The sequence below is a fragment of the Carcharhinus amblyrhynchos genome, chromosome 16 (assembly GCF_965287045.1).
Source record: "Carcharhinus amblyrhynchos chromosome 16, sCarAmb.v2.hapA, whole genome shotgun sequence".
NCBI lineage: Eukaryota > Metazoa > Chordata > Chondrichthyes > Carcharhiniformes > Carcharhinidae > Carcharhinus > Carcharhinus amblyrhynchos.
In genome coordinates, this window is record NC_137339.1 from 46542458 (window position 1) to 46561470 (window position 19013).

General features: G+C 41.2%; 1 protein-coding gene across 3 annotated transcripts in view; it reads left to right on the top strand.

Moving 5' to 3' along the window:
- LOC145353988 (solute carrier family 12 member 5-like) overlaps nucleotides 1-19013 on the top strand; it is a 1060877-nt gene that overhangs the window by 950656 nt on the left and 91208 nt on the right. For all 3 annotated transcript variants that reach the window (XM_080205049.1, XM_080205050.1, XM_080205051.1), the window contains exon 9: nucleotides 246-413. In XM_080205049.1, the coding sequence (XP_080061175.1) occupies nucleotides 246-413 (168 nt within the window). The remainder of the gene's footprint in view (nucleotides 1-245; nucleotides 414-19013) is intronic.

Sequence of the window (19013 nt, forward strand, 5' to 3'; positions counted from 1 at the left end):
AGCAACCAGTTCCAGCAAAACCTTCTCTCTGGGAAAAGATAAAAGTCTGCCTTATGCATCACTTGATGTGGGAAGGGAAACTTAATGCCAATACCAACACATAGGTAACATGTTTGCTAATGATGTACGACTTCATAGTTGATGATGTACGACTCATGGTGAAGAACTTGACGAGTCTATCAGTAGGGCTGTTTCTGAGAATGATCCAGCTAATTTTACCTGGTTTATCTCTTTCTCTATGCTAGAAAACCTGTGGGCGAATTACATGGATAAAGGTGTGATAGTGGAGCAACATGGTTTTCCATCTGTGACCAACTCAGTGAGATCAGTCAACTTAGATCAACCTTACGTTTTCGCTGATATGACATCCTACTTCACTCTGCTGGTTGGCATCTACTTCCCTTCAGTGACTGGTAGGAAGTGTTTTTTTGTGTGGGAAACATGTAGTATGTGTACAGTGGAAATGTATGTGTATTGTTTTGACATTGAGGGCTTACACAACCAGGTGTGAAGGTTCTACTTCCAGAATTTAGAAGAGTAAGGGCCAGGTTGATTGAAGTTGCCAAGTTATTAAGGGGTATTGACAGGGTAGATGGAGAGAGACTATTTCTGTTGCCTAGGGAGCCTAGGACAGGGGATATAGCACAAAGATTAGAACCAGTTCTTTCAGAAATGAAGTTGGAAACATTTCGACATGTAAAAGGTGACCAAATTTTAGAATTTGCATCTCCAAATTGAACTTTTCCCAGCACTGCAGCCAAATCCTTGGGACCAAACTCTGGGAATTGAATTCCTTTGCCACCTGTTCTTATTTCCTTCTCAAGTGCCTTGAGTGCCTGATGGCCATCTGTAGGAACATTGTGCAGCTCCTCCTTTTCACCTACATCACTAATGCCTCTGACATCACATTAGAAAAGCTAGAATAAAAGCAAGAAGAGAAGTCATACGGACTGAAAACAATGGGCTGGATTTTCCAGCTGTGCTCACCCCAGAAGTGGAAAATCCCATCCAAGGTCAACAGAGCTTTGCAGGACTTCCCTCCCTCCTCCCTCCCCTACAATTCTCATGAAGGGCTGGATGGGAAAATTCCATCCTTTAGCTCTATTCTTCTCTCCACAGATGCTGCCAGGCATGCTGAGATTTTCTGTTTTCATTTCATCAAAGCCCTCTCCATTGCTTGTTGCTTCATTTACTGTGCTTTTCCTTGCAGCCAATCATTGAAGAGGCAATTGCAGCAGTTCCTGTTGCACAATTGCAGCACACCACCACCCCCTTTGCCCTTTAAGAAGGACAGGCTGCATTTAAGAAGGCCCACTTGGCTTCCTGTTAAGCATGCAGTCAGTCAGTTGCGTATTCCATGCTGGGCTGCATGTTGCAATCATTTAGATGAGCAGGCAATACAAAATTTGCAAGCTGCCTGCCTCAACAGGACTTGGCGCTGGGTGATCTACAATGTGATTCCCGTGCCTGAAAATGGACCTTGTCCAAACTTACCCTTTTGACTTTCCCTGACATGCCTATAATTTACTTCCATTAGGATTGATAATTGCATATTATACAGCTGGCCTAATGCCGTGTGCAATCATTGTAGCACTCGCATATCCATTAAGGCCTTTCTGTGTGATTTAGTTGCATTTTAAAAATTATTTCATTTATTTAACAGAAAATAAAAATGATTTTGAGTCTTAGAACTCTCTTGATGGCTGAGAAAACGTGATACTTATCTTAAGTATTAGACAGAGCAATGTGGGAGCCAAAGCAATTCTTTTTGTAGGTGAAAATGGTATCTCTAATCTGAACGGCAACAATTAACATGGCAAATATTACAAGCAATTATTCAAATGAGGTGCATTATAAACATCTAAAATTTAATGTGAAACTACATAAGCGTGAAGGTAACTGCAGGATAAATCAATCTCATTGCTGAGCATCTCTTAAATCTAAAAATATACTTCGAATTCAGACCCATCTTTTAAATGCAGGTGGCAGTTGCAATTAATGTAGCAATTGCTCCATTTATGTCACAGGATGTTTTCCACAGAAGCCATATTAAAATAATTCATCCATGCAAAATTGTTTAATTTTCACTGTTTGTCAGTTTTCTGAGGCTCCTACATTCCACAATGAATACTGAGACCTGAATTTTACCACCTTGTCCACCTTGGAATCACAGAACGGAATTCTCTGTTGGCATATGGGGGGGGGGGGGTGATTTTTCTATCTCGCCCAAGCAAGGTCATAAAATCCCACCCTGAATGTCCAAATTTACTATCAAGTGCAAAAGTGCATAATTGGCATTTAACTATGGGGCTCGGAGCTTAAATACATGACCCTCAGTCTATATTATGGCTCTGATTTTACCGACGCCTCTGCCCGGGTAATCAGGGCAGGTGAGGCTCGCAGAACAGCATTCTCCGTTGGCCTCAGGTGCGATCTTACAAGCCTCAGGCAGGCATGCTGGTAAAATTCTGGCCTACGTGTGGCCAAATGGACATGTTGGTAGTGCTCACTATTTTTGGCAATTCGAGCGTCATCTTGTTTCCTTTGCAGCTAAGAACTGTTCTTTGTCTTTTTGTTGGCAAAATAAATGTTTCAGCATTCAGTTTTTTAAAATGATACAAAATGACCTTCAACTAATTTTTCTCTCTAGTCTGTGCTATTAGCTACTAATGATCTATTGCACCTGAGCAGAACCCATCATACATTGATAGCCCATTGATGTATTAATGCGAGCCATCATTTTGCCTCAATATCACAAGTATCTATTCACAAAATGAGACGCTATGCATGCACTTAATAATGAGTAGCCATCGCAATTTACGTAAAACATCAATGTTAAAATCAATTGATTTCTACTGACAAGATTAAAAAATCCACGTCATTGCAATTTATTTGCAACAGACAATTTCAATTCTACAAGACTGCCATCAAGACCTGTAAAAGCCAGACTAACTATATTATATTCACCCAGTATCTGACCCATGAAATTACAAATAAGACCTACGATGATTCTTAAAATCATCCATCCTAACCCATCTCCAAAAGACCTCTAATTATTTTAATGTCATTCCTCATTATTAGAAATGCCAAATGGTAGCATCATGAAAACCCCTCAATCCCACAGCCATCAATAAGATGGGAAGAAAAGAAATTGATTCTAACATTGGTGTTTTGGGTAAATTGTAATGGATACTCACTATTAAATGCAGTCTAAAATATAGCATGTCAGAAACAAGAATCGCTGGATTCACAGACTCAGCAATGTCTTGATTTTAATATTTTCTTTCTTAAAAGACATAGGGCCAGATTCACCGACCTTGCCCGCAGCCAGGATTTTCCAGTCCCACTGCAGCGATCGTAGATTTGGCTAAATGCCAGATTCTCTGTTCTCATTTGCAGTGCTGGCGGGGTGTGAACAGCCAGAGAATTCCGGCCCTTATTGAATCTTCCAACATCCTTGCCAGATCACAACAATTTGCTATGTAAAACAAATCCTTTCCTCATATCACCTTTAGTTTCTTTTGTCAAACACTTGTCTTCTGGTTACCGATTCGTCTACCACTGAAAATGGTTTCCCTTAGCTTCTTCTTCAAAACTATTCCTGATTTTGAACACCTCCATTAAGTGTCCTCTTAACAGTTTTTGCTGTAAGGAGTTTTCTTCATCTGTTTCAATGACAGTTTGATGGGTGCCAGTACCTCACCAAAATAATTATTCTTCACATGTGAATTCAGACCCTGAATGTCAGTAGGTTAATTGATGATGTGGGCTATAGCCTGGTTCTGTTCCCACTCAACACCCACACATGACCCCACTTAGTAACAGGAGATATCAGGTAACAGTCACAAGCAGGAACACTGGCTGATTTTTTTTTCAATTTTTAACCCTTGTTCACTAAAGCTAACTTTAGTATTTCTGCAGTAGTTGAAATGAGTTATCTCAGGCCAGGCCTGTGAGCTCATTAACCTCAGCTGGTACCAAACTCATATATGCTGATTTATTTATTTAGTGAATGCAAAGTCTCTAAGCCATGCAGTATCTTTTGGTCCTATGTGCTGAGTGCAGATAGGCCTTTGCTGCATCTGTGGATTAGACAGTCTTCTATGATGTGTTGCATAGTTTGCTGTCTCCCAGAGGCACATTGGGAGCTGACACGAATGCCCTATCTATGGACTTTGGCCAAACAGGGGCCAGGACATTCCTGAATCTGTCAAGGGTGGACCACATTTTCCTTGGAAGGTTAAGACCGGGTACTTGTCTGTCATAGCCAATAATTCCCATTCATTTGTCCAGTGGAATTTGTGTTGAAGTCCTTTGCAGGAAGATTTTTCCCCTCTTGATGGGAGCCATATCTTTGGTGGGCTGAATAGATCAGCATCAAGTGGCAGGTGGGGGACATTGCAAACTTTTTCTATCATTTTGTTGCAAATGGCTATGTGGAGGAGAGATGTTTGCGAGGACAAGGAGCCAAGGGAGTGCGGTCAAGGTCAACTCCAAAAACAACTTGATTGTCAATCTAGTGGAGTTCTGCTATCACCACCTTCCGAGCCTCAGCACTTGCACTCTCTCTCTCTCTCATGTATACTGATGACATCCAACTTCACCTCACCACAACTCCTTGTGACCTCTCCACTGTTACTAAATTGTCAAACTGCTTGTCTGACATCCACTGCTGTGATCGGCAGAGATTTCCCACAACTTAATATTGAGAAGACCAAAATCACTGGGGGAAATCTCTTCATTTTCATTTAAATATTATTAGTGAGCCCGGGATGTAATCAAGGGGTGAAGGCTGGGATCAAAGGGGTGGGGGAGCCAATGTCCGGGTGGGTGGGGGGAGTGACAATCCCCCAATATATTATGTATTCTTGTACATAGTGCACTGGTGCACTGGGGTATCAGCCACATGTGTAACAGTGCCCTCTAGCAGTCAGAAGCCAGCTTCCCAGTGTGAACAGACTCCACCCACTCCCCCTACTGGTGAGAATCACACTTTTTCTTTTTCTAAATGTCATAAGATTTCATTTATTCTCTCACCGAAAAATGGTCCGAAACTTTCTCATTTGCGCTTAAAATTTTATTTGGTAAGATTGCCCCCATTGCCTTCAGTCCCCACCACAAACCTTGGTCACTGACAACAGTTTGGACTCGGGCAACAGTTTGAAGCTAAAATAAACTCCCAGCAACCTTGCTGTCATAATTGATCCAGAGATGAGCTTCTGATCACATATCTGAGCTATCAGTAAGACTACCTGTCTCCTCCTCCACAACATCACCCACAGTATCTGCTTCAGCTCAGTTGCTGCTAAAACCTTTATCCATGCCTTTCCTACCACTAGACTTGACTAATTCAATGCACTCCTAGCAGGACTCCCACTTTCAACCTTCTATAAAGTTTGCATCATCCAAACCTCTGCTGCCTGTGCCTCTGATCCATTCATTCACCACGCCTGTGCATGCCGACTTATATTGACTTCCCATTTAGCAATGCCTTGGTTTAAACATTTGCAACTTTATTTTCAAATCCTCCATGATCTCACTCTTCCTATTCCCATAATCCCCATCCAGCCTCTCAACCTTCCAAGATGTCAGCATTCATCCGATTCTGGCTCCTTGAGCACTCTCAATTCTAATTGCTCCACCATTGATGGCCGTGCCTTCAGCTGCCAAAGAAGCTTTAGCTCTGGAATGCCCTCTCTTAATCTCTTCACCTCTTTCCCTTCTTTTAAGATCCTGCTTAAAAAAGCTACCTTTTTGACCAAACTTTTTATCATCTGTACTGATACCTTCCTGATGTGACTCAGTATCAAATTTTGCTTTATTGAGTTCCCGAAGCTCCTTGGAGCATATTAATTTATTTGAGGTGCTATATAAATACAAGTTGTTTTTACTGGTGTTCAGATCTGAAGACTAAAGGAAAGTGCTCTAACTCAATGATTGTTGTCTCCATCTTTCCTTCTGCACTCTGAATATTACTTTTCCTCACAACCACGCACCAAAACCTTTCATTTATATACCACTTTTAACAACTTAAAATATCGCAAGGCACTATGGCAAAGAAGAAACACTGATCAAGGAGTTGGGTATTAAGGGGTATCTGAAAAAAAGAGTAAAAAACAGAGACACAGAAAGGTTAGGGGGGAATTGTAGCATTTTTGGACAAGGTAGATAAAGGCATGGTCATCAATGGCAGTGCAAAGAAAATTGGAGATGCACAAAGAGCCACAATTTGAGAACAGCAGAGGTCTGGGAGGGTAGTAGGGCTTGTTAAAGTTAGAGGGAGCTAAGCCCTTATAACCAGACCTTAGATGTGAGCAAGATTACTTATTGCAATGTACATGGCAGTGGCTCTCTGCATCCCTGATCTGCCCATCAAAATGAGGAACTCAACAAGATGGATGGGATGATGGCACAGATGCAATCCAAAGCAACAGACTGTGAATTCACATCAATGGTCCTTGATTGCTATTTTCAGTTGAAAAGGAACAAAGAACAAAGGGGAGGCTGCACCTGCACAGAGGGATACGAAGTTGGGGAAGAAACATTCTGAACAATTGATTTTCTTGGGAGTGAGAAATAAGTGCGATTGAACAGGAGAAAGAGCTTATAACGAAAGATTCATGTTACACAAACCATAGCAAAGGACTTCACTGTGTGGTGAATCATAGGCGTGAGCCCAGGCTGTTAGAGAATCGTTCCTCAAGATAATAGGGTTCAAAGGCATTTATTGGCTTTCATAGGAAGTGAGTATACATAATAACTATTATTATCAATAATTACACTTATAAGATGATAAGTATTATTAATAATTTCTTATAAAGTTATGGTCACACATATGATAAAATAAATTACTGCAGTAGTCACACACTACCATTCTTCAGGTCTTTTCTTTGAAGCTTACCTCTGACTGCTGAGAAACAATCTTCAACGGAAAACATATTTAAGTGGTAATGTTTGCTTAAATCACAGCTTACATCTTAGTGTGCTTTTGTCATAAATAAATCACACTAGCCTTATTTCTATCTATCTGCTCTTCAAATAAAACTAAAGCTAACCAAACACTCATGAAGACAGTGCTCTGTATTTGGCATGCAGCCAAAATTATACCATCACAACATGGAGAAATTGTTCACCTTCACTACATGGGTATTAACTGGTGAAGGAGCTCTCCCACTCAGTATGGAACCCAATTTTCATTCTAGTGAAATTGATGATAACCAGGCTGGTTCACTGGGGGATGTGCAATTAATTCCACTGCATCATGGCCCATGAGGCAAAGGCTAAAATTGTCCTTGGTATCTTCTCTATTTAAAAAAAAGGAACCATGGCAAATTCATTAGCAGCCTATACACTAATGATGAAAAGTTTGATTTGATTTGATTTATTATTGTAACAAGTATTAGCATTCAGTAAAAAGCATTGTTTCTTGCATGCTACACAGACAGAGCATCCCACTCATAGAGAAGGAAACTAGAGAGTGCAGAATGTAGTATCACAGTCATAGCTAGGGTAGAAAGATCAATTTAATGCAAGGTAGGTCAATTCAAAAGTCTGATGGCAGCAGAGAAGAAGCTGTTCTTGAGTCGGTTGGTACATGGCCCCAGACTTTTGTATATTCTTTCCCGGAGGGTATAAAAATATACCCAACAAACCAACAGAAGCAGACAGAATGAAATTTTTTAAAAGCATGTTCACCTTAATTATTTGTAATCCATTTTTGAAGAAGCTGACACCTTATGCAAAATAAACACATCAGTTCCTTAATGAATGTTATTATCTGGTCTAAAGGTTCTTTCAGATGTGAAATTAGTTGAAATTACAGCTCAACACTAATGTATAATTCCTGATCTGAAATGGGGAGTGGTTTCAAACCCCAGTGCAACTGTAGCAAATAGCAAATGTAACATCTTTGATGTTGGGATAGAGGAGATGCATTATTGATCCCTTACAGTTTGAAGTTGTGGCTCATTCAGCTATAGCCTTCCATCAAGTAGCAAAACCAGCATCTCGTTATTCATTCCAGTAAAGAATCTGAGATTACAGTATTCAGACATTTTTATTCATAACCTTATAAAGCACATTTGTTTATACTCGACCAGCTTCAAGGTCCAATAACATATGATCCTTTCGATGTTCCAAGTTTGGAATAGTTCCCCAGCTTTGTACAAATCAGCTTTGTGCCAGTTTCCTTTTTTTGGCTGGATGATAATTGGAGCAGGAGTAGGCCATTCAGCCCGTTCGCAATCCTCAGATACTGATGCAGTCACTGTCCAAATGCAACAAACTTGGGCAATATTGAAAGCTTGGGCTGAAAAACGGCAAGCTACGTTTGCATCATACAAATGCCAGGCAATGACCATCTTCGACAAGAAAAAATCTAATAATCATCCCCTGTAGATAGAACTCAGAAATAGGAAGGGGGCAATTACTATGATGGAGGTGTGCTACAGGCCTCCCAACAGCCCATGGAAAGTTATGTAACAGATATGTAAGCAGATTCTGGACAGGTGTAGAAATAATAGGGTTGTTGTAGTGGGAAACTTCAATTTTCCTCATATTGACTGGAAATCCCTTAGGGCTAAGGTTAATGATGATGAGGAATTTACTAAGTGTGTCCAGGAAGGCTTTTTGGAACAATATGTGGATAGTCCGACTAGAGAGGGGGCTACACTGGATCTAGTGCTAGGAAATGAGCCTGGCCAGGTCATCAAAGCTGCAGTGGGGGAACATGTGACAAACAGTGACCACAATTCCGTAAGCTTTCAGATACTCATGGAAAAAGACAAGTGTCAGCCCAGTGTTAAGGTGCTAAACTGGGGAAAGGCTAACTACAACCAGAATAGGCTGCTGTTTGGAAGAGGTTGTTTGAGAGTAAATCCACATTTGGCATGTGGGAGTCTTTTAAGGAGTAGTTGATCAAAGTGCATGATGGACATGTGCCTATGAAAGACAGGGACAGAAAAGGCAGGATTCAGGAACCATAGATGACCAGGGAAATTGAGAATCCAGTCAAAAAGAAAAAAGATGCATACAAGAGGCCTAGGCAATTAACAACAGATGAAGCATTTGAAGAATACAGGGAAAGTAGAAAACAGCTCAAACAGGGAGTTAGGAGGGCAAGAAGGGGGTCTTAATTACCTGAGTTATCCTTGCTACCCTTCTTAAATAACAACATTGGCTATTCTCTAATCCTCTGGTACCTCACCAGTGACCAATGAAGAAACAAAGGTTTCTGTTAGAAGCCCAACAATTTCATCTCTTAGCAATCTTGGACAGGTGCCATCCAGCTCTGGGGATTTGTCTACGTTAATATTTTTTAATTCACTTAACACTTCCTCCCTAGTAATGATGACTTGTTCAAAAGGGTTTCCACCCCCCTCCAAGACACCATCAATTGATGTGTCGCTCTTCTTTGTGAATACCAATGCAAAGTACTCATTAAGGATTTCACCCACTTCCTTTGATTCGATACATAATTTCCCTCCTTTGTCCTTGAGTGGATCAACTCTTTCTCTATCTACTCTCTTGTTCCTGATATATCTATAAAATGCCTCGGGATTCTCCTTAATCCTGTCTGCCAAGGACCCGGTAGACAATGTAACCAATGGTGAAATTAAGTGGTGGTCAGCTGTCCTGGTATAAATAAAAAGCAGATGGGAATTGTGGGGAGCTTGTATGGCCCAGGATGTGGCCCTAAGTGTTGGAGTAATGAAGTTTCAGACTCAGTGGGCCAAATGGCCTCCTGCACTGTGGTGATTCTATGGTTCTATATTTCTACGTCACTCACTTGGAAACATATCACCGTTCCCTCATTGTCGCTGGGTCAAATTCCTGGCTCTCCCTCGCTAACAACACTGTGGGTATACCTATATCATGTGGACATCAGCAGTTCAAGAAGGCACCACCACTTCCTGGAGGACAATTAGGGATGGGTAATGAATGTTGGCCAGCCTGCAAAACCCACATTCCTTGAACAAATAAAAAAAAATCACCATACTTTACTTGGTTAGCCGCGAATGGTGAATCCTTTCACAGAGTCTTTCTCAGTGGAATATATCTTTGATGGGAGTCATAAAGTATCTTCTTCAATGTCTGTTGTGGTAGTCTTATCTTTTAACTCATTTTCACATTCCACTTAAGCAAACTGAATGTGAAATTTTATCATGTTATGTCACACTTAAGAAGAGAGTTTTTTTTTCATTCAAGGGATATGGGCTTCAATGACTAGGACAGCAATCATTGTCCATCCCTAATTGTCTTTGAGAAAATGGTGGTGAGCTGCCTTCTTGAAGCCACTGGAGTCCATGTAGTGTAGCATTGTTAGGGAGGGATTTCCTGCACTTTGACCCAGTGACAATGAAGGAACGTCATTATATTTTGAAGTCAGGATGGTGAGCGGCTTGGAGGGGAACTTCTAGGTAGTGGTGTTTCCATGTATCTGCTGCCGTCGTTATCCTTCTAGATGGTAGTGGTCATGGTGCTGCCAAGGAGTTCCTGCAGTGCAATTTGTAGAGGGTACGCACTACTGATGTTGTGCATCGGTGGCGGAGGACCTTTTACTATAAGGTCATTTATTAATCCTGTCTCTTTACACATTACCAGATCTAAAATGGCCTGTTGCCTTGCTGATTCCGGATCATATTATTATATGAAACTGTCCCAAATATACACCATGGACTCATCCCCCAGGATACCTTTGCCAATTTGGTTCATCCAAAGATTTAAATCTACCATGAATACTGCAGAACCTTTCTAACAGCCCCCCATTATTTATTGATTTCTACTCTATCCCAGTGTAGCTACTGTCAGGGGCCTATAAAAGTAAAAATCAGTGACTTCTTTCCTTTGCTATTTATCTTCACCCAAACTGATTCTATGGGTGAGATTCTTCGAACCAAGAATATTTCTCACTATTCCACTTAACTTTGGGAATCATGCTCTTCGCTACAGAGAACAATGTCTATTCCTCTAACTGTACTGTCCCCTGTTATAATTGCATTCCCACTTCCCCCTCCACTTGAATAGCCCATTGCATCACATGCCATGGTCAGTTTGGGGCAGATTGGGTCATAAGCATTACAAACTAAGAAGTCATGAACATGCTTTTAAAAATTATGTTAGAAAGCAATGACATTTTTATAATAATGGAAAAAAAAGATACTTCATAAATATAAAAAATTGTTTTCCAGGGCTGTAGACTGAGTAGTATTTGTAACTTAGTATACCACTAAATATCCAGGTGCAGCTACTTAACAAGGCATGGTCTTTTTGGAGAAGATTGTGGGTTAACAGCAAAAAAGGGAAAGATGTTGTCAGTTCCAAAGATTTCCAAAGATTTCTATTTTCAAGGAACAGTATCCCTGTAGAGGAGCAAAGATTCACTGACAATAACTTCTGGATTTCCCAGTTTTATTGTGGATGTGCGCACACCAGACGTTTTCCAATTGTAATATCAGCACTGAGAGTTTCACTATCATTACAAACATAAAACCTGGGCGTACAAAGAGTAAGAAGGAAGTCATGAATGGCTTAAAGGGTAGAATAGCTAACTTATTTGCCAATTCAGTGGTAGCAGTCAATGAGTATGTGTTTTGTACTCTGTAGAAATCCTTTTGGACAGATCTGACAATTTGTGAGTCACATGATTTAGTAGAGTGATTTCAAGGACATCCTTGCCATGCCAGTTGATCGGCATAGCGTGCCAGTAAGGTAGGGTAAGAGGCATAAAATCGGGTTTGTGCACGATATCTCACCTCTTGCGACCTTGCCAGCCCCATTCTGCCGGCGAAATCAGCCTCGCGCCTGGGAAGTTTTACTTAATGGCAGATCAGTGGAGCTTCCAGCAAAAATGAAGCTGGTTAACCATCTACATATTGGCAGATGTCCAAATCCCTTCTACCTGCATCTTACCTTCATTATATTTTCATTATGTTACTGACTGAAATTTGTTTGGAATGTTTTGATCTAAGTCTCTCTCTTTACAAAGTTTTTGTTGAATTGGTATTTGTGCAATTTATCCTTCAAAGAAAAATGCAATTGATTTTCAATAGATCAGCAAATCAGCAGTCATGTTAGCAACAAACTTAATGAAACTGGATTTGATACGGCCTGTAATTTAAAGACTAGAAATGAATTACAAGAGGATTGAAATGTCATTCAACATAATAGCTTTTACCTTCAGTAGTGCACAGAACTGAATTGCAAAGATTATAGAGCCATCTTCATCTCACTCCACATTTTATCTATAATTTAAGATCAATTATTGCTATTCTAAATGTTTTATTTTTTTTAATGGATTCCTGATTGTTGATGAATGCATAGCACAGTAATTACTATAGAAGCAAGTATAAATTGTTGACTAAGCCTAGTAATTGGCAAGTGTGGTCACAGGGATCATTCTAAACTAACATTTCCAATGTTGCTATTTCAGTCGATGTCAATCATTTCCAGTTAAATGTGTCATTGGAAATGTAAGTGGTAGAAGAAAACTTAAAGGGAAAAGCATTGTATTTCCATTAAAGACCAATCCAAACAAAGAAACTGGTGTAATAAAAACAGAAAATGCTGGAAAAACTCAGCAGGATTGAGAGAAACAGTTAACGTTTCAAGTCTGCATGTACTGCAAATGAAGCACCCTCGATCGCCAGTATGCAGCAAATTGTGTTGGTCAGTGCCTGGTATCCTAGCAGTAGTTATAAACATTTCATTCTGTGGCAGTCTGCTGTGCTATCAAAATATGAGTCACCATTACAAACTGGAGGGTGGCTACTGGACAACAAGAACTGTCCTTCGAAGATGTGACTCCAGCGTGCAAGCCCTGTACACATGGACAACATGCAAAACATTTACGCTTTGTTGCCACGTGAAATATGATGGAACTGACCATTGGTATGCTTAAACAATATTTTCACCACTTACACAGCTTGAAAGCAGAGGAGACCCTCTGTACTCAGCAGAGTGAGAATCAAAGTTTGAAGTCATAGTCATAGAGGCTTAGAGCATGGAAACTGACCCTTTGGCCCAACTTGTCCATGCCGTCCTTTTTTTAAAAAAAATTACGAAGCTAATCCCAATTGCCAACATTTGGCCCATATCCCTCTATACCCATCGTATCCATGTAACCATCTAAACACTTTTTAAAAGACAAAATTGTACCCGCCTCTACTACCATCTCTGGCAGCTTGTTCCAGACACTCACCATCTTCTGTGTGAAAAAATTGCCCCTCTGGACACTTTTGTATCTCTCCCCTTTCACCTTAAACCTATGCCCTCTAATTTTAGACTCCCCTACCTTTGGGAAAAGATATTGTCTATCTAGCTATCTGTGCCCCTCATTATTTTACAGACCTCTGTAAGATCACCCCTCAGCCTCCTACGCTCCAGAAAAAAAAGTCCCAGTCTATCCAGCCTCTCCTTATAACTCAATCCATCAAGTCCTGGTAGCATCCTAGTGAATCTTTTCTGCACTCTTTGTAGTTTAATAATATCCTTCCTATAACAGGGTGACCAGAATTGCACACAGTATTCCAAATGTGGCCTTACCAATGTCTTGTACAACGTCAACAAGATATTCCAACTCCTGTATTCAGTGTTCTGACCAATGAAACCAAGCATGCCAAATGCCTATTTCACCAGTCTGTCCAACTGCGACTCCACTTTCAAGGAGCTATGAACATGTATCCCTAGATCTCTTTGTTCTGTAACTCTCCCCAGTGCTCTATCATTAACTGAGTAAGTCATGCCCCAAACAATCTACCAAAATGCATCATTTTGCATTTGTCTAAATTAAACTCCATCTGCCATTCGTCAGCCCTCTGGCCCAATTGATCAAGATCCCGTTGCAATTGGAGATAACTTTCTTCACTGTGCACTGTGCCACCAATCCTGGTGTCATCTGCAAATTTATTAACAATGCCTCCTATATTCTCATCCAAATCATTAATATAAATGACAAATAACAGTAGACCCAGCACTGATCCCTGAGGCATACTGCTGGTCACAGACCTCCAATTTGAGAAACAATTCTCTACAACCACCCTCTGGCTTCTGTCAAGAAGCCAATTTTGCATCCATTTAGATACCTCACCCTGGATCCTGTGAGATTTAACCTTATGCAACAACCTACCATGCGGTATCTTGTCAAAAGCCTTCCTAAAGTCCAACATCAACTGCACTGCCCTCATCTATCTTCTTAGTTACCCCTTCAAAAAACTCAATCAAATTTGTGAGACATGATTTTCCACTCACAAAGCCATGCTGACTGTCCCTAATCAGTCCTTGCGTCTCTAAATGCTTGTCGATCCTGTCTCTCAAAATACCTTCCAACAATTTACCACCACAGGTGTGAGGCTCACTGGCCTGTAGTTCTCAGGCTTTTCCCTGCTTAAATGAAGGCAGAACATTTGACACTCTCCAATCTTCAGGCACCTAACCCCGTGACAATCGATGATTCAAATATCTCGGCTAGGGGACCCGTAATTTCCACCCTAGCCTTCCACAATGTCCTGGGATACACTTCATCAGGTCCACGGGATTTATCTACCTTGATGAGCTTTAATACTTCCAGCACCTCCTTCTCTGTAATATGTACACTCCTCAAGACACCACTATTTATTTCCCCAAGTTCCCTAACATCCATGGTTTTCAGGTATATGCTGAATAACCTCGCCATCATGGAGCATATTCTTGCCAGCAACTATACAATAGACAAATGAGAAAGAGAAAGGAAGAAGGGAGGAGTGAACCAGCACAGCTCCTTTCTGACCAAGCTATCGATAACTGACCCATTCAACCGTGAAAGCAGTAAACACAACCTGAATTCCCCCATGTGCCAATAGATCCATAATTTTGTTTCCCTCTGTCACAGGTCATTGCAGAATCTCCTTTGTCACGATGCAAAAACAAAAACCAGCCAAAAATAAACATTTCAAATAGAAAGGAATTCAGCCATGCGATATTGCATACAAGTACCAACTAATTACCTTTGTGCATTCCACTAGTGCCTGTCTTCCATGTCTCTTTGCCTGTCCTAGTATTCCTACATTGTGCTATCTCAGTGGATACGTCATGGTTTTTGGAAGACTGCTGGCCTTCAGTGGGGGTGACAACCTTGATAATTTGAGTTCTCATCAGACAGAACTTGGCAAGGGCCCGAGCAGTCTAGGCTGGCTGGCTTACAGCCAACAGCACCAATACTGACAGAGCGACAGTGGTGGCAATGGGAGGAGACCACAAGATGTTATCCAGAGAGAGGACAGCAGATTCTCACTCCATAGAGCCACTGCCATTTCCTAGGGCGGTGTCTCAGCAATCCTAGTAATCTGGAGGAGAAATTGTTGGTTTGCAGAGACACCGACAGCTATGGTGGTAACAGCCTGAGCTTGCATGGCAGCATTCTGACTTTTGACTGCTTCTGATAGTGGAAGCAGAGACATCAGATATGGCCTGTGGATGATCTCAAGTAGTTGATAGCCATTCCATGCTGGAAAGTATAGATTCTCAAGTTCTGCACAGAGTTCTGTGCCAAGTCAGTGCTGGACTCTTCCATTCTCATTGAATTAACCTCTGGCTCTCTGACAGGCTTGTCAACACACTATGCAAACCCATTAAACTTCTTCACATTAAGGTTCACAGCTGAGTCCAGCATGTAACCTCACCCTCTAGGGAGCTGGCACCTGTGCTCTTGCCCTATGGCCCAGCTCATGCCACCTATCTTGCATGTGTGCAGATCCCACCTCCAATCTATCCTCCCAACTACAAGCAGTGCCAGTATTACAGGTGGTGGCTGTCAATGTGAATATGAGGAGCAAAATTTCCTCTCCATTGCTGTCATCCTGCCTTTCCATCTCTTGCCCCTCCACAACTGCTTGCCAACGTTGCATTTCTTGGAGAAATGCAATAGACAGAAGAAAGGGGTTGTGACAAGGGGGAGGGTGGGGGTAAAGCAAGAATTGAGTTCCTACATCACCTGCGGTAAATTAGTCATGTGTTTAATGAGGGGGCAATGGGACATGGGAGAGAGGGTTACATATGAGCATACTGCCATATTGCTGGTTCCAGCTCTGCTACTAAGCACAGCCTTAATCATGACCATTCCAATAATAGAGCACCATCTCTTGCAGAGAGTGATGAGGAGCTAGTTACTCCTGCTGCCTCTAGTAATGTGCCACTTTGTGTTGCAAGAGAGTGCAAAATGTGTCTGTGAGTGAATATGTTGGGTAATATGGCTGTCTGGTTGAAAAGCTGGCAGTGTGTGCGAACTGTGAAATATAGGCATGAGGCTTGCTGCCGTGTTAGGTATGTGAGGGGGGAAATGAACCTATGAATGTTAGGTGTGAATTGTGATTGATTGTGATGGTTGGTAGGTGCGTGAAGAGGTTGTGGTGCACTGAGCAATGTGCAGGCTAATGTTGCAGTTGGTGCGGTCCAGCATGTGAGGATACATTCACTGATGTTGACCACTTGTGTGAGGCCATCAAACTTTTTTGCGCCCTGCAAGCCAGATTTTTGTGGGTGGATTCCTGGCATTTACCACCTCTACAATTTGGTCCCACTGCCTTTGTAAATTTTTCTGCACGGCTTCCTGACTCCCCAATGCGGGCAAAGTTCTAATCCAGAATCGGGATTCCAATGTATGAAACTTTTCATGGTCCAGACGACACATGGCTTGTTCCAGACATACCCAGCTGTAATTTTAAAGGTTCAACCAATTAAAGACCAAGGAATGAGCTTTGTCCACCATTGCAAGCCCTTCTCGCACTCACAGATTAGCACTCTCATCAGCCAAGGTGAAACTTGTGATCTGAAACTGGGGAATGAGAGGAAGAAGGCCAGGCAAGTTTTTTTTAATATTTAAAATGACTACACTTATCTGGCCGCAATTATAGAGGGTCAATTCCTCATGATGGCTTGCAGTTGTACCTGTGGCCTGCTGACTCTTAAGGGTGCAGGAAGGTCCTCCATTCCCAACCTGAGCCTACCGCGTTGATCTAAATGTGTTCCAGGATGCTGTTGGCTTCCCCTTTGCTTACTGGAAATGCCAGTTGGTGCTAAAGCAGATCTTAATAGGCTGCTTAAGTAAATTGTATTTCATTATCGTCAATTGGGTACCCACCAATTGCAGGTACAAAACTGTTCCAATCCTGACTCTGCCTCTCTGAAAATAATGCAGGGTCAGGATGTGGTGCTGCACCAGCAACTGCCAACACACCAAGTTGTAGGTCCACCCTCCTCTGATCTCATCTCCAACCTTGCTTAAGAATTCAGCCCATGAATCTCCCCTATCCCTCACTCTTTTCTCACTTTGAGTTACATGCTCAATATGTTAGATCAATAGAAATAGCGTATTGACTCATTATAATAATGTTTTAATGAGAACCTTTGATCTGTAACCATGAAAGCCTTTATTTAGTGATTTAATTCATATAATTATGCTTTGGGGGAAATAACACTGCTTGATTTGATGATGAATGCAATTGAAATAATGATCTATTGATTTTGATCTTGAGAAGGATTTGACCATAATACTCTAATATACAAAAATGATTCTGTGCATTCATGATGGTTTCTCAAATCATATTTAAGACATATTGTGAAGGTATGCCACCAAAGCTGCTTTCTGGAAAAGATGAAGGAATTCCTGCAGTGTGAATTAAAACAATGTGCTTTCTTTAGAGTTTTTCTTTCTGGAAACCAAGTTGAAGGATAACTTGGTTTTTTTAATCAAGCTTTTCTGATAGTTCAGTGGGAATAGCTGAGTTGTACAGATCAACCAGCTCCCAGGCATAATTTATACTAAGCTGCAAACGCACAAATTTGATGGACAGAAAAGGGCTGCCCCACACCTCAAGGTGGCTGCAGCATCATGACTAGACACTATTTCCTTCCACAACCCCTCCCCTGTCCTGCAGCCATATCATTTTCTGGGAGAGGCAAAGGAAAAGTCTTGGGTCAATAACAACCTATATTTATTCAACATTTTAACATTATGAGCCATCCCAAGGTGCTTCACAGGTTATAAAGCAATTCTGATATGACACTGAGACCCATAGAAAAGCTCAGATGACCAAATTTAGGTTAAATAGGGAGGTGTTAAGGAATACCTTAAAGGCAAAAAGCAAAGTGGAACAGTGGAAATCCCTAGTGGTGTATAGAAAGTGCAGGAGGTATACTTAAAAAAATTAGGAGAACAAAAATGGGGTCAAAATAAAAGAAATGCTAAGATGTTTTTAAGCATCTTAAGGGTAAGAGAGTAACAGAGAGTAGAGCCCATTCGGGACCAAAGTGGCAATCTGTGTGTAGAGCTAGAAGACATAGGTGAAGTTTTAAATGAGATTTTTGCATCTCTGTTCACCATGGAGAAGGACGATGTAGATATCAAAAGCAGGGAATGGGACTGTGTATTAGTTAGCATTGATAGTGTTACAGGCTGTTACAATGGTTTTCTTATTGTATTTAAAACTGTTGTTCCCTTCAAGCAGCCAGAGAAAGTCAGTCACAAGATAGGTGCCAGAGGATGGAGGACAGCTAATGTGGTGCCATTACCCAAGAAGGGAAGTAAGGAAAAACCAGGCAATGATAGGCCAGTGAGCCTAATATCATTAATAAGGAAATTATTGGAGAAATTCTGAGGGGCAGAATTAATTTTGACTTGAACAGGCAAACATTAATCCAAGGATAGTCAGTGGTAGCTTTGTCAGGGAGAGATTGTGTCTCACAAATTTGAATTTTTCATGGAGGTGACTAGGTGTGTAAAGGAGGGCAGTGCAGATGATGTAGTGTACATGCACTTCAGTAGGGTTTTTGACAAGATCCTGCATGGGAGACTGATCAAGAAGGTAACAATCCATGGGATCCTGAGCAATGCAAAAGAGAAAATTTGATTCAGAAGAGAATTGGAATCCTATCTGAGAAGAAAGAATGTGTAAATTGGATCTAAAATTGGCTTCGTACCAGGACGCAGAAGGTGTTGGTCAAAGATTGTTTTTGTAACTGGATACCGCAGGAATTGGTGC